Source organism: Mauremys mutica, chromosome 4, assembly GCF_020497125.1.
Source record: "Mauremys mutica isolate MM-2020 ecotype Southern chromosome 4, ASM2049712v1, whole genome shotgun sequence".
In the NCBI taxonomy this organism is placed as follows: Eukaryota; Metazoa; Chordata; order Testudines; family Geoemydidae; genus Mauremys; species Mauremys mutica.
Genome location: NC_059075.1, coordinates 101,883,740 through 101,907,930, shown reverse-complemented (window position 1 = coordinate 101,907,930; position 24,191 = coordinate 101,883,740). Strand labels below are relative to the sequence as shown.

The following is a 24,191-nucleotide window of genomic DNA, read 5'->3' as shown; positions in this document are numbered from 1 at the left end:
AGGCTCCCAGAGCCAAATTTGTGTTAAACTCACCAAATTGTTCCAGTCCCACACAAAAAAAAATCTGGAAAAAATATTTTTTTTTATTTTGTCATCTTTGAAATTAAATGTTTCAGTTTTTCAATTCAAAACAAGTTTGCTTTGACAAATTTAATTCAATTTCATGAAAAAACAAACATTTTAGAAAGCTCAAATTAAAAACAAATATTTTCTTTTAGGTAAAAATATATTTTCTTCAATCTGAAACAAAATTTTAACTCAAGTCACCAAAAATTTTGGAAAATTTTTGGTTTGGGTCAACCTGAAACCATTTTTTTTTAAATTTTTCAGAACTGCCACAGAGATGACCAAAAAAAAAAAATCAGTTATTCACTCAGTTCTATTTCATGTGATTATGGCAATCTAAATTCCGCTTGTACCCAGGTTAGACTGATAAAGTAGCGCAAAGTGGTGTCCGTGCACACAAGAAATGGATTTACTTAATTTTTATTTATAGCTATTTTTGGTCCTTATATAAACATCCCTTTGGCGTTACACAGGCATAAGATGTACTAGTGAATTCTGTCCCCTCTTGGATGTTACACGTTTGTCAGCAGAACGATGGCATGCAGTTTGTACCTATCCATTTTTGAATGCAGCTGTTGACTTGAACACATTATGGGACAAATTCTACTATTAGCTACATGAATGCAAATACAGAGTAATTGACATTAGCCAGAGCCAAAGAAGTGAGGCTTACAACGGTGGAACAGAGCAGAATTTGGCCCTTTATATGTAATTTTGGATTATAAGGATAAATTATAACAACATCTTAATAGGATCCCTGTAGTAAACTCTATTACCCTATGTGTTGCTATCCAGTTTAATGGTTTACATCATCAGTAATGATTGCACCATTTAATGTGTCAGTTCAAATATGCATTTGCTTTTAGTGAGGAAAGTGTCAGAGTCACTGGTATAATACAATGAAACCTTTACAAAAGACCAATCCTTACAGTGCAAGGTCATGTCTTAAAGGGCTGCCTCAAAATAGTCATGGTATACTAAGCAGAATTAATCTCCACTCATATAAGAAAAGCATCTCTGTAAAGCATCTGATTTTTATCTGAACTTTGAGTGGTTGCTTAAAGCAGTGGTCACTGCACATGTGCTAATATTTATAAAAGGCATGTTAACCCTTATCCAGGATAAATGCATGGTTGACATAAGAAATCACCAAGAAGATGTCAGCAAAGAAACTTCTTCTGCGCTCCTACACATCTGGAAGTGAGCTGGACTTTGTCATACATAGGATAAAAGATGGAAGCATCTTTCATGAAAACTGGGAAGATGACGAGAATTTAGCACTTTCACAGTGCCTTTCATTCAAACCTCGAAACACTAAACAAATAGTAATGGATTAAGCCTCATAACACTTCTGTGAGGTAAATTCAGGAAGTAGGATTTCTCTTTACCTTTTTGGAGGGGAGGGGGGCGCAGAGGTACTAGCACCAGAGAGTTGCCTACCACAAGTTATTCAGAGCAGTATTCACAAACAACCACAAAATGTCAAAAACACAAATCTTCCTGAGTTACCAGAGAGACGTAGAAGCAAAAAGACTCCCATGACATTGCTGACTGAAAAATTTCAAAGTTCAAACATTTTGGATGAAAACATTCTCTATGTAAACAGAATAACTCAAGGTTCAGTCAGAGTTATAATCTGTTTACCTGTTTTTTAAAATATATGCACACATACTTTCAAATAAGTATTGGCTTGAATCACTAAAAATATATTGGGGCTTATGCACTACAGGAAGTCATGTACAACTATGGAATGCAAATCCATTTTCCTTGTGTGACATGCTAAGTCAGGGGTCCCCAAAGCGGTGCCCGCGGGTGCCGCGGTGCCTGCGGGGGCATCTAAATGTGCCCGCGTCCTGGCCGGCGGTGGAGCATCCGCCAAAATGCCGCGGAATTTCTGCTGTGTTTCGGCGGCGATGCCTCTCGATGACGTCACTTGTCGGCAGCAAGTGACATAGAGAGTCGTCGCCGCCGAAACGCTGCTGAAATTCGGCAGCAACGCCTCTCGATGACGCCACTTGCTGCCGACAAGTAATGTCATTGAGAGGCGTCGCTGCCGAAACGCCACTGAAATTCGGCGGCATTTCGGCGCGTGCTCCACCACCGCCACGGTCTTTTGTCTGGCGCCCACCAGACGAAAAGGTTGGGGACCACTATGCTAAGTTATTTGTGGATATCTAAACATTTTGTACAGAATCAGGTATATTTTTATACGGATTTTTACAAAGTGCCATTTTCCAGGATTTTTTAATTTCATGTAATTAAAATAGAAAAAAATTACCTGAAACTATATATCCTGTAAAGGACCACATTTTTAGACAGCCTAAGCCACTTCTCAAAAAAAATCTCAAAATTCAGCCTTGAAAATGTGGCTATTTGATTTCTTATGTACCTTCAGTATCTAATCCTGTGCAGATATTTCCACAGTTCTGTTTATTAAAAAAATAGGACCAGATCTTCAACATATCAGCAAATCAGCATACCTCAATGGAGACTTGAGAATTTTGTGCCCAGATGGTACTGTTTCTATTGTATTCAAGTTTATTTTTGCATTTTTAAGAATCAATTTTTGTGACATGAGTGCATTAAGCTAATAAATCTTTTGGGCAACTTAATAGTACTGTAATTACAAAGAAATTGTGATAAAATGTCAGAACATTTAAAATCAAGGGACAAAATTCTCCCTAGTTATCATGATGCAATCTCATCACACCAGTGTAATCAAGAAGAAAATCTGACCCCAAATCTAAGATGACAACAGTTATAATAATAATTTTCTTTTCTGTTGACATGTCCATAAGTATTGCAGAAAAAAATAGGGAGGGGGAAGGATTACTTGCTCAAACCACTGATATAAGATTGCTTTTTCTATATCTTTTCCTCTAGATACCAGACTTTAATAGTTTTTAAATAAATTAATCATAAAAATAATATTTTTAGAACTACATCATTCTGCATGTGTTAGTTCGATTGGCTTTGGAGGCTATATTTAGTCATTTATACAAAGCTCTCTTCCATATTTGTGCACAGCAAAAAGGAATCCACAAGTCTAGGCTTTACCAACTGCTGGAAATCTGAATCCTCAAGGCCATCAGGACTCATAACTGCTAGTCTTCGTAAGGCTGCCTGTCAGAAACAATGACAGTACAATTAAGGATTTGTAAATTCTTCACTTTGGGTCCATAACATACAGTGCCTACCGATAATGGTCAATACTTGAAACTGACCTCCCATGCACAGGGTCAACATAGGGCCTATGTATTAGACTGAATTGTCCACTCATCCAGTTAAACCGCTCTCTCAATGTGATGATGAAACTGTTCTTTTGAATGCATTACACTGAGTGCATGACCCGTTGTGTGATCTTTGGCAAGTCATTTCACTTTCTGTGCCTTTGTTTCCCTTCCCTATTGACAGTCAGTAGCCCCCTGGGCATCAATAATTTTGTGAAATATATGTATAGATATTTAAGGAGTTGTGAGACTGTACTGAATATTATGTTCTTAAGGCTGATAACCAGGAGTTGACATGTTTCAGACAGGTTCCTTTCAAGTAGAAGGTAACAGACACTTCTCTTTCTGGTCATGTATATATTGGGCATTGTATGAAGGGGTGAAAGTAACTTAAAGGACTTACCGGTGAGCAGGTCAGCTGGGGTCCTGGGCAAGGTGGGGTGGGTGACTCTGGGCCCCTGGAAGGGGTGGGGCCTCAGACAGAAGGGGCAGGGATGGGGCCAGACTCCTCCAGCCAGCCCTTCAGCGCTGCCTAGCCCAGGCCACCCAGGGCTCCAGTAGTGATTTAAAGGGCCTGGGGCAGCTGCCCATTTCCCCCACACACACCCCGCGTCAGTGGCTCTGCCGGTACATTGTTTTAATATCAGCTGTGTACCGGCTGCCACTTTCTTACCGATATGCCATACTGGCCCATGCCAGCTTACTTCACCTCTGAGTGAATGTCTCACAATGGATGACTGTTTGCATAGCGAGCCAAATGCTCACCAAGAGATTGTGAAATCTTCAAGAGGGGAAACTTGCAGGATGAAATAAATAGCTTGAGGGGATCCTCTTTACGAGTAAATATAACGGATTGTTGTGGTATATCAGGATGTGCAGAAATACACCCTGGATCTTTCGCTCAGGAGTAAGCTAACAGCATGTTTGTCTTATGAATGGAGGTCACAGCCAATTTGGCTGTAAGACACGAAGGACTTTGTGTGAGATTTCTCTACATAAGAAAAGAGTACCTAATTAATTAAGTCTATGTTTTAGAATGCATGTTATGGTTTTGTTTTATATGTAACTATCTTTCCAATACTTGTACTTGCTGTCACTTGAATCTCTATCCTTAGTTAATAAACTTCTACTTGTTTGCACTATAACCATATCTAAATGCTGTGTGTTAAGTGGAGTGGCGAGCTGAGGCAAACTGTGACTACTGTGAGTATCCACGGGACCAGGGGCAGGGCACTCCAGAGAAACACTCAGCAGGCTCAGGGGTCGGAGTATGCCTATCTCTAACAGGCAGAGTGGCCAGTGGAACTGGGGAGCTGACCCCCAGCAAGCATAGACAAGGCTTCCTCACACTAAAGTCAGGTGATAGAAAGGTGCCTCACAACCCTGGGTACCCCAGGAAGCATGACAAAGCCTTATTGAAGAACCAGCCCTTGTATTTAGATGTGAACATGGTCTAGTAAGGAACTCAGTCTGCTCTTGTCCTCTAAGGCATTCCATAGTCATGTTTACTCACTGAAGGCACTCTGCCCCCCTGCGCAAGAGTCTTATTCTGCACTTTGACAGTACACATTCTGGCTTCATAATTACTGAAGAAGAGAACTGATGGTATTGAACCCTGTGGCATTCAATATGGAAACACTCTTCACAAGGAGAAGTATGTCTCTGTCAGGATTCATTCTGATCTATCTTAGAGGAATGAATGAAGCTAACACAGTGCTGGCTTCTCCTTCTCCTGACAGGTCGTAAGCAGCACCCTACAGAATCAATGGCAGTAAGAAGGTCCAGCAATTTCAATTATACACAAAAACTATATTAAAGAAAAGTTAAAGTTGCCAAGTCAAGCACTCAAAAGGGGTCTTGTAGAAAAAAATAGTACATGATCATGTAATTAAAAACCATATCATAATGCCTGCACACCAGGGCGCTCTTTAAAATTGTACATACAACTTTAAATTTTGGCATTTCCTAACTTTTAAGTACTTGACTTTGCAACCTTAAATGTTCTTTAAACATACTTTGTGTGTGTGATTTTCTGGGTTTTTAAAAAAGCAAACTGAAAATACAGAAATTCCATCAAGTGGAATCATACTGGCCCCTAGAGGCATCAGCAGCAGAGTTCAATCCTTTAGATCCACTGCCCAGACTTCTGGCACTTGAGCTAATAAAGTAACTGATAGCAGTAGCAAGTTGTCATCTTTTACATATACAAGTGACTAGTGGGGGACGAGACACATTTTGTGGATTTAATGGATATCTGTCAACAGCAGAGGAAGGTTCAGACTCAGGAATCTTGGGTTCAATTCCTGGTGATGGAAAGGAATGTACTCTAGTTCATACAGAGCCTTCTGCCTCTCTTCCTCACAAGCCTGATCCATTGTGTCCACATCCTCTCCAGCCTGCCCCTGTGCCAGTCCTGTCTCTCCAACCCCTGGGACGCTTCATCCCACTTACAGTCTCTCTGCCCAATCAGTACCAATTTTCCACCCCTTCAGGCTCCTCCCAAATGGTTAAACTTTAGCTAAATTATAAGCACCTGAAAAACAGGTCTTATGATGGAAAGTGTCAGGCAACCTTGACTATAGGCTTTGCTACCAGCTCCACTTATGATGGAGGTTTGAACTATAGTCAAAGGAAGTCAGAGCCAGGAAAAAGCATAGTCTTTGCACCATGTCCTATTCCAATGCCTGACTGTCAGCGATGTAGGAAACTGGAGGAGGTTAGAAGCCATTGGATGAGTTTTAAAGTACAATTAGAATCAACCAACTCCCAGTGTGGCATTAAATAGGTCATGACTGTAACTTCACTGAGGATGAAGATGACACAAACCTGCTAGCCAACTCTTCCAGATCCTCTCATTCCCAGGGACAGTAAGTCAGCCAATTGAGCTCCTCTGGCCAGAGCAGAGCTCCCTTCCTCACCCTTCTGGTCCCAGCCAGGAACTGACCTGTGCAAGCCCAACAGTTCCTTTTATTTGAGCCCGCTAGGCTCTGATTGACTGCTTCTCTGCAGCCTTTCTAGACAGCCCTAGAGAACCCACCTTCATTTTTCCTTTCCTGGGGTGGGATGTAGACTGTGGGGCCTCGAGCAGGGGGCCTTGAAGGGATCGTACACCCCATCATGGTGTGCAAATCTTGATTTTTATGGGAATTAAGGTACTCAGCACTGGGCCCAAGATGGGAAGGAGATGAGTCTGACATGTAATTTACAACAAACTTGGGTTACTTACACACACTGAAATCCCACTGAAACGAAGGGGATTTCTGCATTTTTCAGGAGAGAAAAAGGATGGCTTAAGTGCACCTACCAGACAAGCCACTAGAACAGAATCACTGTTATTTCTTTCAGCGGGTGATCTGCAGAGTTCTATAAGGCGAGGAATACCTAAAAGTGTAAAAAAGAATGAAGATAAATAATGTTTGTTGTTATCGAAAACTCACCAGTTTTACACCAAAAATCAGCCTGGTGGATTCTTTAGTTTTATCTGTCTCATTTAATACAATTGTGAATGAATACAACTGCTCTACAAGAGGTGTAGAAGGAATCTCCACACATGCATTAGAACAAGTTGTGCAATTTAAAATTGCCACAGTTAGATAATGGCAAAGCATAAACAAATACATTGTTTTTACCGTCTACTGCTCTTTTACAATGAATAGAGCTGACCTAAAAAAATCCTTCCTATCCATCATCCCCCAACTCCCCAAAACAGACATGTCTTTTCCTCAATTTTTAAATTTGAAAAATCTGGTCCCTACTGTGTCTCTTTGCTGGAGGATCCTACTTATCACACGTGTGTGAGGTTTTAAGTTGAGGAGAGAGTAGATGCTGCATCTTCAAGTGTCACAGCATCAGCTAGTCGCTGTAAAAGCTCTGTATCCCCTCCGTCCCTAGCTATGTGTAGGAGGAAGCTGCACCCCATTTCCATAGCCATAGATTCACTTAGCACATTCTCCACATCCACTGTCAGGACAGGCTGTGCAGGGAACCTCGTGGTCTGTAGAGAGCAACCATTAACAAGTGATATAAGAGAGCCTCTGCTGCCCTAGTCTCAGCAGGAAGTCATTCTCTCCATATTTTACAGTTTGCCACTAGGTCAGCATTAAATTCTTACAGCTGAGTTTTATGGCTGCATGTGCCACTTCAGGATCTCGGCTGAGCCGTGCCAGAGTAACTGCAGATTTCTGCTGAACTCGCTCACAAGCAGTGACTTCTGCTGAATTACCAGAAGATGATCTTTCAAAGAGCATTTCCATTAAAAGCTGAACACCTACAAAGAAGTGAAAGTTGCTGTTAGTATCTCTCCCAGAAAACAAAAACTTCTATACAAGAAAGTAGTTTAAAAGCGAAGCAAGCTTTGCCTGAATAATGATGCACAACTGCAACAGATAATTTTGCTGTTCAGAATATAGGCACAATCTGTATCTGCGCAAAAACATACATTGTCTACAGAAAACTAGAAAACATATGGAACCAGCAAATACATTCACATTTCCCCCTCTTCTCTCCAGATTGTTCTAGTACAGACTGATGTCTGGATTTTAGACTGACCTATCATATCTGGCTCAAAATCCATGGCAAGGCTTTTAGTTCTTAGTTACATTTAACTTCCAATTCAAGATAAACCTATATGCAGGGGCCTGACATACATTAGAAGATCTTTCAGGTAACATATGTAACATGTACTAACATGTATGTAACTTTCCTTTCCAGCGCATATGTATGAAAACACCTTTTTAATGTTTCAATTTAATCAAGGCTAATAGACTGACTTCTCAATTCAAGTACATGTGTATGTTTCCCATGGACTTCAATGACACAGACATGGATGTGAAGGAAGATATTCATCGCATGTTTTAGACCTTTTGGGGCTTGTTGCATTCTCAGTAAAATGTTATGCTTCAGTTTATTCATCCAAAAAAACCTCCAAGATATGTGCCTTGGTTTCCAATTGTTATAACATGACAATATTTGCCATTATTTTAAATGTCCACTAATCAAATCTATTTTGCTGGGCTAGTGTCAAGTTAAAAGCCTCTATGAAGTTATTAGCTCACCCACTGACCAATGTTAAGCTCAAAGCCTTTGTGAAAATTACTAGCTAAGTACCTTTACTTTGCCAGGTCTCAGTGCTTATGGCTCAGCAACATTAGCTTGTTAGGCTTCTGTGAAGGCTCAGGATTTTGTGAAGTTATTGGGTCAGCACATCTAATCTGTTGGTCTGTGGCCATGGCTAGTTTTGGCAGGATTCAATTTAAATTGATAGATATCGTTAAACGTCAATTTCAGCTGACACACTGAAATGGACTAAAAAAATAATCTCTCTGTAACAGTCAAAGGGAGTGCAATCTCCCTCCTGCACCATGAGCCTGCAGAGATTGGGTGTCAGTCGCCCTGTGGCACTGCAGGCAGTCCTCAGCAGCCCTGCTCTCACAGCTCCATTCTTTCTCCAGCTGGGAATGCCAGGGGATCTCTGCTCTACCAGGACAAGTCTTCCCCACACCTTGTGCCTGCAGGGAACAGATGTCAAATGCTCTGCAGCCCTGCTGTCAGTGCTGGGAACACCCCAACAACCCTTCTGTCAGCACTCTCCTAACCCGAACCCCACTCCTGCTTTAATTTCCTGCAACTGTAAAAAAAAAAAAAACAACCCCAATTAAAACAAAAAAAGTAAAAAAAAAGTAAAAAATAGATATTAAATGTTAAATTCTGCCAATGCAGTCATGGCACAGGCTGCTGTGAGGTGTTTGGTTCAGTATCTTTACCTTGCTAGACTAATGTTACTGTAGAGGACACTGAGGATACTGACTCAGGATTTCCAGTCTGCTGGCCTGATACCATGGGAAAGGATGCAGTGAGGTCATAGGCTCATCACCTCTAGCTTGGTGGTCTGATGGCAAAACACAAACCTCTTACCAACATCTCATCCAATGTCTTGTGCAGGGAGGAGATGCTCAGATTAGGAGGCAGCTCCTCTGTGCTCCCCTCTAAAGATTAGGCTCCTTTAAAGTGTTGCGAGTTGAGCACAGGTTCACTAGTCACTTTTTGACTAGTTGGGACACACATGTGTATATGTATACATGCACACACACAGGGCAAGGTTGTCACTTTAAGGCATTACCCAATTTTGCAGGCTTTGGGCTGCACAGTGTTCCTGTTACACTGAGATTGCTGCAAGTTCATGCTATATTCTGTTACTAGGGAGGCGTGCACACAGCACCATGTCCAGTAGCTCTGTTGGCTAGTGCCTAGGAAGCAGGTTCATAGCCTTATCCGTGCACAACACCAACAGACCTCTCATACCACCAGCCAAGCTAGACTCCTCTGTCCTGGTACTTTGGGAGAGATGGACCCTTCACAGAAGTGCAAGGGAAAGGAAAATTATTTGTGTACTCTTCCTCTATGTACCTAGTATAATGTATGCCTTGATACTACACTGATGGCCACCCTGTAAATATCTGTAACAATAACACAATCAAAACAGCAATGAAGCAGCTACTGTACTCAATTAGAAGTTTTGATGACCCATCAGCTCCCTGGACACATCCACACAGTAAGAGGGGGAAAAAAAGATTCCTTGCAGCCCCTAAGCTTCTCATGAACTAGATTACAGGGGAGCACCCACTGGGGCACTAGTAACATAGTTATCTATAACTAAAACATAAAATATCACACTGCCAGTATATCTAGAGCAAAACACCCTAAGTATAAGTCTTACAGGTATCATGATTCCTTTTAAAACAGGACATAATGATTAAGAGATGAAAACAACAGCCAGATTATTAAAATTATATCATTCACAGAACCTACCCTTTCAGTACCAAAACAGCAGAGAGGGGAAGATTAGATAGATAAATAGATAAGATTAGATAGATATAGATACTATGCCAAAAACATTTTAAAGGGGATATGAAGCCCCTTTTCCATCTCTAAATTAAGCCTTCACATCAAGCCAAAGAGACGTCCGCAGAGAAACAAAGCTGTGATGAAAAAGATCAACGTCAGTAAACTGAGGAACCCCAACACAGCAGCTTCACTAGTAGAAGATCTCGACAACCAACTCTCAGAGCTGCAATTAGAGGAAAATGTTGAGAGGAACTGGGAACGCTTCCGAAATATTGTGCACTTTTCTGCACTAAAGGTTCTTGGACCCTCACACAGGAAACAGCAGGACTGGTTTGATGAAAATGACGAAGAGATCAAGGCTTTACTTGCTGAAAAGCACCACCTTCACCGTGCTCATCAGAACGATCCGTCGTCAACAGCTAAGAAAAATGCCTTCAACAACATTCGCTGGACCGTACAGAGCAAGCTTCACAAGATGCAGGACTCCTGGTTGAGTGCCAAAGCAGATGAAATCCAGAAGTTTGCTGACAGAAACGATGCTAAATGGTTCTACAAAGCCCTTAGATCCTTGTACGGACCTCGGCCTTCAGGGAGTTCCCCTCTACTGGACTTAGATGGTGTAACTCTCATTACTGAGAAGACTGATTCTACAGCGTTGGGCTGAGCATTTCCAATCCGTACTAAACCGCCCATCTTCCATCAATAACGAGGTGATTGACAGAATGCCCCAGGCGGATATTAACCACAGCCTGGACGTTCCACCATCAGAGACTGAAACCCTACAGGCCATCAGTCAGCTGTCCAGTGGCAAGGCCTCAGGATCTGATGCGATTCCAGCGGAAATCTATAAGGATGGTGGTGCAATGCTTGTTGACAAACTCACTCAGCTGTTCCAGTCCTTCTGGAATCAAGGATCCATTCCTCAGGAATTGAAAGACGCGTCCATCGTACACCTCTACAAGAGGAAAGGAAATCGAAAAGTCTGCGATAATCATAGAGGAATCTCACTGCTTTCTAGCGCAGGTAAGATCCTTGCACGAGTATTGCTGAATCACCTGATTGACCACCTGGAACAGGGTCTACTACCTGAGACACAGTGCGGCTTCCGCAAAGAGCGTGGCACTGTGGACATGATCTTCGCAGTCCGACAGCTCCAAGAGAAGTGTCAAGAGCAGAATCGTGAACTGTACACCATCTTCGTGGATCTTACCAAGGCTTTTGACACTGTCAGTCGTGAAGGTCTGTGGCGCATCATGTCAAAGTTTGGGTGCCCTGACAGATTCATCCTGATGGTACGTCAGTTCCACGACGGCATGACGGCTCATGTTCTGGACGACGGAGAAGCTTCAGAGGCCTTTCCCGTCACAAACGGTGTCAAGCAAGGGTGTGTGTTGGCACCGACCCTGTTCAGTATAATGTTCTTAGTCATGCTGTCAGACGCCTTTCAGAACAGTTCCTTGGGAATCAGCCTGAGATACAGGACTGATGGGAAACTGTTCAACCTGCGAAGACTCCAGGCTGTCACCAAAATAAAGGAGACTGTGTTACGAGACCTCCTTTTTGCTGACGACCGTGCCCTGAATGCTGGATCAGAGCAGGAAATGCAAGCTAGCATGGATAAATTCGCAGCAGCATGTGATAACTTCGGCCTCCTTATCAACATAAAGAAAACCGAAGTGATGCACCAGCCAGCTCTGAAAGCCCAACACCAAGAGCCCACCATCACAGTGAAGGGACAAAAGCTACAAGCAGTGGACCAATTTACATACCTTGGCAGCACCCTTTCTCGCGCAGTGACAACTGACATCGAGGTCAACTGCAGAATCGCCAAGGCAAGTTTTGCATTTGGCGGACTGCTGACCAACGTGTGGGACCACCGTGGAATAAGCCTTGCTACAAAGCTTAAAGTCTACCGAGCAGTAGTGCTAACTACCCTGATGTATGCCAGTGAGACTTGGACTGTATACAGGAGGCACGCTAGGCAACTGAACCATTTCCACGTGACTTGCCTCCGCAGACTTCTGAGGATCCGGTGGCAGGATAAGGTGCCAGATACAGAAGTCCTCTCTAGAGCAGGCCTGCCGTCAGTTTACACTCTGCTTATGAAAGCCCAGACACGCTGGGCAGGCCATGTTGTAAGGATGCCAGACCACCGCATCCCCAACCAGCTCTTTTATGGTGAGCTGTCTCAAGGAAAGCGATCGCACGGGGGACAAAAGAAGCGATACAAAGACACGCTGAAAGCCTCTCTTAAGTCCCTGGATATTGACATCACCTCCTGGGAAACCCTGGCACAAGACCGATCGACATGGCGTACACTGATCCACCAAGGCTGCCAGACATCTGAAGCCAGAAGGATAACTATAGCACAAGAGAAGCGAGCACTCCGTAAAGCCAGAGCTGTAAATGCTGTAACAGTGGTGCCCACACGTCTGCCCGACATGTGGCAGAACATTCCATGCCCGTATTGGCCTTACCAGCCACCTGCGGACGCACTGTGGACAGCTCACAACCTGCTAGATGTCAAGGTCTTCTTCGAATACGATGGACAAAAACATCATCATCATCTGTAATTTAATATTATGGTCATATTTTATTTTTATATTTTTGTTAGAACATTTACATAATTAACAAAAATATTAATTGCTTCCAATTAGCAAAAGAATCAGAGCTAGAAACCAAAGTTGGAAGATCTTGGTTGGGGTCTCTTCTCAATTCCAAAAACTCTTCTCTCATCAGTATCTCTGGTTTCTAACCAACTGCTAATTATTACCATATTACACAGACATAGGAAACTATTATGCATAAGTTGGATCTCATCCCTTTTCACAAGCCTAGAGGCAGCTGCCTTGGTCTGAGCTTCCAACAAGAGGGAAATATGCAGGCTTTATTGTACCACAAACACACTTTGGTTAATTAAGTCTAAGTTTTACAAGGACATGTGCCAGGACTAATATGATCACTTACTTGCATCTTCTCACTGGCTAAGAGGGAGGGCTAGATGGCACCGTGTGCTAATACATTAACATTTTAACGCTCTGCGTCTGGGTCCAAATAAGATTTATTCATCACAAATGAAGTGAACATGTGTGGTCTCAACTTAGACTATAGTGGATGCACATAGTCTATAGACTATAGTTCATGCACATCCCCAAACTGCCGCACAATATATTGAAACCTGCAGTGTCAATTCAGCAAGGACCTGATCCTGTAAGGTGCTAGGTGCCCTCCACTCCAACTGGGCTTGATTCTCCTTTCTCACTCATTTGGCATCGGTGTAACTCCATTGACTTCCATAAAGTTCCTCCTGATTTACACCAATCTGAGTGAGAAGAGAATCAGACCAAAATGTCTTCAGTGGCAGTGGAGAGTGCTCATCACATCTCAGAGGACTCAGCACCTTGTAGGATTTGATCCTACGAGGAGTAGACTGGAATAGTGGGTGTATTATAGGTCAAGATGAATCGGTAACAACTGTTTAGAGGATGCCTGTAGCAGGGTGGTTACCCTGCTCCTGCCCTGAAGAGCTTAAAACAGCCCTGGGGGAAGGTTGTGGCTGGGAGCTGCTAAGCTGGGCTGATTGGGAAGTGGCTGCAGCTGGGCCACGCCCCAATCAGGCCACAGCTGGCCTGTATAAAGAGGCTGGGAGCCAGGAGCTCAAGAGTCTCCATCTGCCTGTAGAGGGAGAAGGGCCTGGCTGCAGGGAGCTAGAGACAGGGTACCTGAGTGGTGCAGGGCTGGGGAAAGATAGAGGAGCTGGGGAGCTCCAGCCTGGAAAGCCCCAGGCTGCGGCCTAGCATAAGGCCAACAGGTACTGGGGGTTGCAGAGGGCAGCCCAGGGGTAGGCCAAGGGAGCAGGTCCAAACCCAACCTTGCCAGTGATGAGTAGGTTGATACTGCAGTCTGCTCCAGAGCGTGGGGCTAGACGATGACTGGCAGTAGCCTTATACTGAGGTGAGGTAATAATGGGTGGGGGTTCCCTGGGGAGGGGAGACCCTAAGACTGAGGGGTTACTGCCAGGGGGCAGCACCCCAGGTAAAAGGGCACCGGGGTCCAGGGAGAGACATGAGGTCCAGAGGACAGGCGGATCACCGGCCTGCAGAGGGCGCTCTGGAGCTGGAACAAGCTAATTCCCAGAAGTCACCAGCAGGAGGCACCGCAGGGGTGAGTCTGCTCCTCTATAATGCCTAATTGAAAATACATGAACTTACACACAGCATGACCCTACACAGACTTTTGCCTAATATATAGTGTAATCAATATACAAGAAAACCTCCTTGTAAGGCAGCTTTACTTCACCCACTCTCTCTCTCTCTCTCTCACACACACACACACACACACCCCTCTGACACAAACACACAAAAGTAAGGAAATGAAAATCTAAGCCTCTTATGTGTCCATGGACCCTATTGAATCCAGGTTAATTTGTGCCAATCCTCCATCAGTCAGATCTGTGCGCTTAACACTTTCAGCTAGAACATGAGAAATGACTAAAAATTACCCTAAATCTAATTATATTTAGTAAACAGACCACTGCATCATTTCTCCTCAGAATCCACTTCTACAAAGTTGTGTGTAAACAAAAAATGATTTTAAGAGTATTGGTCAACACTGAAAAAGTAGGTCTGCTAAAGAAATATTTCAGCCACAACTCAAATTCAAACCCTTTCTATTAAAAACATATTATGCAAAACCAAACAAAGCTTCATGGGACAGAAAAAGCTGTGTGAAACGTCACTGACTAGCCATCTACTTTTAGAGATCAACAGGAATTTATGCCCCATTTTAAGATCATATAATTGTAATTATAGAGCTGCTACCAGGTGCCTCCCTAAAATCAGTTAGATCTGCTATTCCCTTATCCACAGGACTGTTCTCCTGCCCTTACAGTCTCCTATAATACCTTGTTCTTGGTTTTTTAAACCTTTCCTCATCTGTCAGGTTTTCTAAACCATTTATCAAGCTTATTGACTCTGCCCATTTGTCCACATCTTTCCTGAAGTGTTATTCCCAGAACTGGACACAGTACTCCTGCGGAGGCCTTAGCAGGACAATTACCTTCTGTGTCTTAAATACAATACACCTCAGAATGATATGAGCCTTTTTTGCAACTGCAACACATTTTTGATTCATTCAATTTGTGATCCACCAACACCCCCAGATCCTTTTCAACAGTAATACTGCCTAGCCTATTCCCATCTTGTAATTGGGCATTTGATTTTTTTCCTTCTTAATGGAAGCACTTTGTTAAATTTCTTCCTGTTAAATTCAGACCAATTCTCCAATTTTCAAGGTTGTTTTAATTCTAATTCTGTCTTCCAAAGTATTTGCAACCACTCCCAGCTTGGTGTCATCTACAATTTTTATAAGCATATTCTCCATTCCATTATCCAAGTCATTAATGAAAATATTGACTAGTACTGGACACAGGACTGATCCCTGTTGCACCCCAATAGATATCCCTCCCAGTTTGACAGCAAACCATTAACTACTTTTTGAGAAGTCTTTCCACCAGTTGTGCATCCATCTTATAGTAATTTCCTCTAGACCACATTTCCTTAGTTTGCTTATGAGAATGTCATGGGGACTGTCAAAAGCCTTACTTAAAATCAAGAGATATCAAATCTACTGCATCCACCCTATCTCTAGGCCAGTAAACCGATCATAGAAGGAAATTAAGTTGATGTGGAATGATTTGTCTTTGACAAATCTATGCTGGCTATTTCTTATAACATTATAATCCTCTAGGTGCATACAACTTGATTGTTTAATAAGTTCTAGTATCTTTCCAAGAATCAAAGTTAGGCAGACTGGTCTAATTCCCTGGGTCCTCTTTGTTCCTCTTTTTAAAGGCAGGCCCTATTTTTGCCTTTCTCCAGTCCTCTGGGACCTCACCCATCCTCCAGGAGTTCTCAAAAAAAAAAAAAAAGCTAATGTTCCTGAGACTGCTTCAGCTAGTTCTTTAAGTATCCTAACTACTTCATTTCATCGGGGCCTGACTTGAATGTATACAACTTATATAAATAGTCTTTAACCTGTTCTTTCCTCATTTTGGCTTACGTTCCTTCCCCATTTTTCTTAACATTAATTGCACTGGAGTATCTAGTCACAATTAACCTTTTTAGTGGAGACTGAAGCAAAACAAGCTTTAAACCCCTAAGTCTTTTTGATATCACTTAGTAACTTTCCTTCCCCACTAAGTATACAGTACCTATCATTATCTCTTAAATTTTCTTCCCATGGGACCTTACCTACCAGTTCTCAGTTTTAGTCTGCTTTTTTTGAAATCCATTGTCCTTATTCTGCTGCGCTTTCTTTAGAATAATGAAATCTATCATTTCATGATGACTTTCACTCAAACTGCCTTCCACCTTCAGATTTGCAATCAATTCCTCCCTGTTGGTCAGAATCAAATCTAAAATGTACACTTCCCAAATAACTAAGTTTTGCCAAAAATATAATTAAAGGGCTATGGGAAAGCATTGCTTTTGCTGTTTGTACATTTTGGAGCAGTAATGGCTTATTATAGCATTATACAGTTTGAATGAAACAATGCAGGATGCTAATGTACAAAGTTCAATACATAGATGATGTAATCTGATTTATGAGAATCACAGGTCTTCTCAAACATCTTAAGTCTTAATTTATGGAAACAAATGTTACTATCACAATGCTTCAGATTGCCTCAACATACATCTGCGGGTAATGATGTGAACTACAAATATTAAATCAGCAGGATGGCTATGTATTTGAAGACTTCTAAATCATGTTGTAGAATGGCAGCGTATTTCAATTACAAGGCCATTCCCAGACCTCACTTTGTATCCCTCATCAACCTGTATTGGCCAGCAGATGCAGATTCCACAAAGAATTATAGCAAACAACAGGCTTCATTTGCATTGGATCGCATCCATAGATCATGTTGCCCTGTGATTAACACAGGTCACCTCTCAAGCTCTCTCCTTTTCTCACATGCATTCCATACAGACAAATACAGCATTAACTCTCCTCAAATACATACCATTTCCTTGAATTATTTCTGACGCACACTGGTCCAGCACAGACATGTTTGCTAATATTGTCACAACCTGCATTAATGAAAGAATAGAACATAAAATATAATGTGACAATTTAGAAATGATAAATATACTCACTATTTCACATACTAAATAAGATAGTATAACCAGAACAATAGAGTAGAATAAAAAACTATCCTTGTGTGCTAACATTTTATTATCACTTCTCCATGCTCTGAGGTTGCCTCAACTTACACTCAGCTGTTAATAACATTCAAGAGTAGCTGAAGTGTAGTGGACTCCAATTATGTCTCTTTTCCCCCAGCCATGCCACCAACGTGTACTGGGGGTTGCCAGATGGAGGTTGAGGATCCATTACTCCTACAGCAAAGGATTTCCTTGGTGGTAAGATTTGCATGCTTTATGGAAGTCCCTTTACGCTGCTAATTCATCATAAAGGGGCTGAAGGGCTACAAACAATTGAGCCTCTCGCAGTCTTCATTTAGGTACAAATCCTGAATTCCATACTCAAATTCAGACACAACTCCCATTTAGTAAGTACTGAGAACTTCAGTGTATATCCAAGCAATACTACTACTTAGAAGTCAGTTTTAATCTTCAAAGCAATGATAGAAACACTGATTAGTCCTCAGAACCCCCTTGGGAGGTTGGTATTTTGGGCCCTGATTCTGGAAAGCATACCTATTCAAGGATAACACATAAGTAGGATTTAGCACGCACTCAAGTGTTGTCCTGAACAGAGATGGACTTAAACTCATGCTTAAATGTTTTCCTGAATTGGTTCCAGAGTCACATTTTTCAGCTGAGGAAACAAATTAAGGACCTGATTGGCAGAGCTGCTGAGCAACCACAATAGTTGTGGGTCTTCAGTGCTTCTCAATCAGGTATTCACACCCTACACCTTTTTGTAGTAATCTTTATGCAAAATATGCCTCGAGAAGCATCATTTAAAAACTGGTAACACTGATTAATATTCTTGTGGAAAGTATGTACAAAATTCATATTAAGAGTTCTGAACAAAAACTGAAATTATGACTATAATGTGTTTACCAGACAAATCTAGGGAGTGAGTAAACCAGTTTCTCAAAGACAAAGGAAAAGTTAACGCCTCTTTCCAGGTGTCAGTTGATTAGCTATCACCTGGCAAGTGGCCATTCTTTGGCAAGGAAGAGAGGCAGGAACAGAGAGATCTGCATTTTAGCAATCAACAACATGGAACCTTCTGACTTTAATACCTTATACTTGCACATACTTAATCTCTATGTAGTTTAAAACGTTTTAAAAAAAAATCAAGACTAATCTAGTGTTGTAGTTAAACCAAACTGTTAGGGTAACTCCAGTTAAAGTAGCAAACAGTTGAATGTTGACTGTTTACAGGGACAACAGACCTCTAATATCTGAACTGCCTGGAGAGGGCTGTACAGTGCAGATACATGTTTGGGGGAAATTTGAGAACTGGGAGTGCATTGGGTCACCCTGCAAGTAGCAACCAAAGCTGGTGGAAGCCAGAGTGTGACTGGAGTGTTGCTGACAGACTGCTGGGGTCAGAACTACTGGACCAGGGCTGCAGCTATACACAGACACACGTATGTGACCTGCATCCTGTTTGTGAGAGGCCTAGGTTGGGAGCTACAACAGCAAAACATTGTGAAGCACCCATGCATTCAGGGCAGGTGCTGACAACCCTCACTTGTATGATTTCACCCTGGAATGTGACAGAAATTAGGGACCTGATTGGAAGAACTGCTGAGCAAGCACCATGGGAGTTGTGGTCTTCAGTGCTTCTCAAAATCAGGTCCAAAGCAATTTGTCTTTGGCCATACGACGACTCATCGATAGAGGTTGGATTAGAACTCAGAAACAGCTAACTCCTAATCCACTACACTATACTGGTTTTTTTGATGCAGTGCTTCAGGGTCACATGCAAAGATATTGTTATTTAACATTAACATAACTCCCTGCATATCTTGCTGCATGCAAAGAACCATATATGTTGACATTACTGTGTAAAGGGATTGTGAATAACCATTATTATATGTAAATTACAAAACAAATAAATAATTGCATTAAAAAGATTTTTTTTTCATCTTTTTTTCCTTATTCTAGCTTGATGCTGTTGATCTGCTTGAGGAATAATGGAGGGAAGTAGGATACATTTGGCTAACAGCTTCTGGTTGTAGGATTTGTGTTCGCAAACAAACAAACTTCCTTGACAGATGTAACAAGCATGAGAACAAATTACCATTAATGTTGATCTCACTCTGCCATTATAGTAACAAAGGTGACTAATTTTTGGTGCTCTGACATAAAGGTCTTCCACTTTCCAAGGCAGTGTTACAGTGTCATCTCTCTGAATAAATTCACTTACTTAGAATGCAAATAAGCTGATGAATCTCTAAAGAGTGACAGGTAGAAAAATGGAAACTCAATATATGTCTAGGTATTTATTCCATGTTAATTATTAACAGAGTTTCAAGCAGCGTGTATATATTTTTTCATTCTAAATTATATCCTGTTAACAAAAATTACTTCCTCTATGCAGAGTCAGTACCCCATGTGGCTCTCTAAGTGATAGATGAATTCAATTAACCACAATTTGAATACATGCCAATTATTTCATGTCTGCAAGTTATTTTATCTAATAAGTATTTTTATATGTTAAAATGTGTTGTGTATCTTTCTATACAAGAAATTATTTGCGTGAGGGGTGAATTTCGGCACAATCAAGACAGCTCTGCTTTCCTTGATTATACAGTACTTTTCCAGAAAAAGAAGATGGAAATATCTGGCTTCATGCTTAACACATGTCCAACAGCACCTAGGATGGCAGGCATGCCATTGGGCAGCTGGAAGAACATGACAAAGGGGTCAACTGAAAAAAATCTCTTCATTAAAACACTAGCCAGAGAGGGAAAACTTACAAGACTTATCATAAAAGAACATGCAAGAATGGTTCAGGATAGACAGGGATGGTGGTGCTCTAAGCACCATCTGACAGCATGAGAAGAATTCAGATTATTTCACTCAAAGTGAGCAGAATTTTTCAGTGGAAAAATGAGTCATACCTTTTTGTAATGTAAACTACATTCACAAGCAACATAGAATACAGATTAATTGGGAGAAGACACTACTCTGAGTGTTTGTACTTATTCTTACATAGCACATACTTATTGGTATTACCAGTTTAGTATAAGTACAACTCCTATCTCTCACAGCAAGATTCATACAATGGAGAGACTCTGTAATGCAGGCCAAAGTCCAAGGACAATGTAAACACTAAAAATGGACTCTCCGGGCAAAAAACACAATTCTATCTGTAGACACAGCCTAATTATCATCATTTTGAGGAAAATGCTTCTCTTTTTCATAGACTCATAGAAATGTAAGGCTGGAGGAGACCTCAAGAAGTCATCAAGTCCAGCCCCCTGTGCTGAGATAGGATCAAGTAAACCCTGACACATCCAGCCTTTTCTTAAAAACCTCCAATGATGGGGATTCCACAATTTCCCCGGGAAGCGTATTCCAGAGTTTAACTACTCTTATAGTTAGGAAGTTTTTTTTCTAATATCTAACCTAAATCTCCTTTGCTGCAAATCTGAAATTTGTCTGGATCCTTTAGCAACCAATGAATTCTGTGTCATAGGACAGTGCAAGACTAGGATACTGTTATATCCTTGGGGGCAGCCGGTTTAGGAAGAAATCACTTGAGGCCAGACAGCAGACAGCTAACAAAACTACCATTTTATTTACAGACACAGAGCTCACCCAACTGGCCGAAGCTGGCTGGGCTATCCCCTAATAATCTAACTCAGTTGCCATAGGAACAAAAACCATGACAACCAAATACACAACAGATACCTAAGAAAACGGAACACAGAACATTCTCACTATCTGCCTATGCTCAAGTTCTATAGGACCATTGGGAAAGTCACAGCTCAAGCCAATCAGGATTTCCAGTACTACAGTGTAATTCCTAGACATAATATCTCTAGGAAAGCTGTCAATAAACATAGCAACCTCAACTATAAGGTGTCGGGGAAGGTTACTGGCCACAAAATACACTGTTTGCTCATTGGCCTTCGAATACTCCCATGTCTAGTGGAAGCCACATTTCTCTGAACCTTTTTTGGACTCTCTCGATAGGAGGAACTGAATTGCTCAAAGAATCAAAGGATTGATAATGGAATAGATACACCATTTCACCTCAGAGTCGCCAGTTAAAATCCAGTCCAGTGCTGTTGTAACTGGAAGCTGTTACTACCCAATGGCTATCCAGTGGTCTGTGCTGAGTTCATGAAAAGGCAGCTGCATCAACAAAACCTCTACCACAAAATAAGCAATGACACCCTTATTAGCATTCTCTGCAAAGAGGCCATGAATGTGCAGGGAAAGAAAACCATCTCAACTCCTAGTTGTGGGCCATCCAGATAAAGGCTGGGGCATATTGGTGGAGCAGAGCGAGAGAGCTTGCATTATCGCTTCCCAGTAAGTCATTCTTTAGTGACTAAAGATGTATATTCAAGTCCTCAGACAAATCTACATTCATATCCATACCAAAATAACTGGGTTGTGTTTTGCATAAACTTCAGGTAATCTAGCACCCAAGATGCTTGTCTTTCCCCCCTCAATATCTCCCACCCCCTTACTATAGATACAAGTTAAATTTTTAGTGATGGGCACAACATATACATGCAAAAAAACCCACATCTTAACATTTTCAGCTGCTGCAGCAATGATGGTGATCTGAATTTTTAATAGATCACCAAGAGTACACTTGGCATAGTATGGATTTTAGAGCAAAACACAATAACTAAAAAGAACAGGAAAAAAAAAGACTAATACACTCTCTCATTGGCTCAGGAATCATTATTCTGTATCAAATTCTCTCACCATTGGGAACACCAACTCATCTTCCTTAGAATAGCAGGGGGAAAAATGAATTATTTATATATTTCCTGGTAGAGAGAAAATCAGCAGCAGTTTTTGGATATTTGAAAAGTATCTCAAGGATTTCAAGTGGAATTTATCTTTGCTCAGGATTTTTTTGGTTTTATAGCATATCACCATTACAGCAGTGGAGGGCTGATATCAAGAACCACCATCTAGCTCCCAGTAACACTCTACCCAGTATAAACAGGTATCTGACATTCTTCAATAAGCATGTAACAATTGCACTACATTGCCCACAAAGTACTAGCCACAACAATAAATCATAGATTGGGTAGGGGTGTGGGGAGAGGATTTACGACAAATCTCCTACAATGATACTTCCTATTCCCTATGAGGCTCTAAATTACTCTGGGGAGTGTGAAGTGGTACCCAGAGAGCAGGATCAGGGAAAGGGAAAGGTGGTTTACAGCCACATCTCCACTGGGCCCAAGACCTGCTCCTCAATTCCTAAATTTCAGCCAACTTCACGCTTCATCAATTCCTTAGAAGTATTCAAGTATCCAAATGCTAGGATTCTCATTACCATTGTACCTACACATGATGCAAATCATATTTGTTTCTTTCTTACCAGTAGTTGGTATTTTAATGAGTAGTAGCAGTTACAGTACATGCTCAGATTTAGGGATGGGCAAAGCAGCTTGGATAACGTAAGAATAAAGCCAAACTATAACTGAACCAAAAAAAAGTATGAGGTTTGAAGCCAATGGGTTACCCTGCTTTGGGATTTTCAAACATCTCTGAATTGCCTGGTTTGGGCTGGAAGCAGAAGCACTAAAATACTCTGAGAGGCTATTTTCATGCTGTAGCAATGTTACCTACACTAGGAATTTCTGGAAATTTCTAGAGACCCTCTTCTCAGATGATTTCCAGCTTTTCAAATGGAACAGACTGGGATAAGCCCAAGAAGAATCTGAATAAGCATCCCAGCTGCTGGAAGATTATCCAAACCTCTGAAGCTTTTTACATCCATCACTAATTTTGATTGGAAACTATTTCTGAAGGGCTCATAGTTCAGAAAGAAAATTGACTTCGTGCAGTAACTTAGTATTTCAGGCCAAATTTGATTTAGATCAGTTCTGCCATTTTTAAGTTCTAGAAGTAGAAAGAAAAGAAAAGAAAAGAAAAGAAAAAGGGGGAAAAAGAAAAAGAGAAACAGGTTTTGTGATTTAAGATTCTTTTTGATGCTCCTATAAATCAAAAGCAGCTTCATGTTTCAAAATGAAATTTTGAAGCCATTAGTCTACAAATTGAATAAAGACCTTTGGGTGCTTTTTTTCCTTAAAACCAATTTAAACAGTTACAATATTGAGGTAAGAACATCAAGTAATCCACATTTGCTGTTAACTGCTTTTCATATTGTATTGTTCTTCGCATTTATTAACAGTCTCTCTTTGGTCAAAAATGTAGTCTTTATATTGTGTCTTCTGATGTATTTCCCCCTGTTGTATTTGCTATGCATACCTCAGCTTCAACAGCTGAAACACTTTACTTTAGCTCAGAATCACAGTAGCAGGCAACAGGAAACTATGTGAGCCTCCAGCCCGAGATATTATCTCAAAATACTGATACAGTCATTAACTTTAGGGATCATTTAACAATTACTTCACACAGACCTAATGGTGATGGGCACCCTAGAAATACAGATCAGACTGATAGATAAACTGATCAGCAAGTATTTGTTCCACTACATGAAATCAGAGTTGTTCAGGTATGTGTCACGGGCTGTCAACTACTGAATGAGATTCTCATTTAGTTCTAGTACTATGGGGCTATGCCTTGGTGCAGGGGAATCAAATTTTACTTGTTATCATGAAATTATAATGTGTAGTCTACAGCACAATGACAATCACAGAATCAGTGAGACATAATGAACATGGAGACCCACCATGCCACTTTTACAGAGACACTTTTCAGAATAGAACTTTAAGCACTTCCCTTAAAGGTCCTGATCCAAAGCACTTAAGTACAGGAATAGTTCCATTGGCACCAATGGGATTCCTCACATGCTTAAAGTTATGTGAGTTAATGCTTTGTTAAATTGAGGCCTAAAAGCTAATTTTCAGAG

The 24,191-nt window shown here is 41.3% G+C and overlaps 1 protein-coding gene and 1 long non-coding RNA gene across 5 annotated transcripts in view; one reads left to right on the top strand and one right to left on the bottom strand.

Annotated features, from left to right (window-relative positions):
* Positions 1-19,402, top strand: part of LOC123367893 — a 108,332-nt gene extending 88,930 nt beyond the window's left edge. The window contains exons 3-4 of the long non-coding RNA XR_006578639.1: positions 17,481-17,560; positions 19,283-19,402. This is a non-coding gene — a long non-coding RNA (uncharacterized LOC123367893). The remainder of the gene's footprint in view (positions 1-17,480; positions 17,561-19,282) is intronic.
* Positions 1-24,191, bottom strand: part of INSC (INSC spindle orientation adaptor protein) — a 198,797-nt gene that overhangs the window by 1,131 nt on the left and 173,475 nt on the right. For 3 of the 4 annotated variants that reach the window (XM_045012199.1, XM_045012200.1, XM_045012198.1), the window contains exons 10-13: positions 17,161-17,227; positions 7,408-7,563; positions 6,601-6,677; positions 2,217-3,189 (exon numbers count right to left, since the gene is read on the bottom strand). In XM_045012199.1, coding sequence (XP_044868134.1) covers positions 3,061-3,189; positions 6,601-6,677; positions 7,408-7,563; positions 17,161-17,227 — 429 coding nt within the window. In that variant the 3' untranslated portion in view covers positions 2,217-3,060. Of the gene's footprint in view, positions 1-2,216; positions 3,190-6,600; positions 6,678-7,407; positions 7,564-17,160; positions 17,228-24,191 lie in introns of those variants that run through there. The other variant, XM_045012201.1, reaches the window with a different exon arrangement.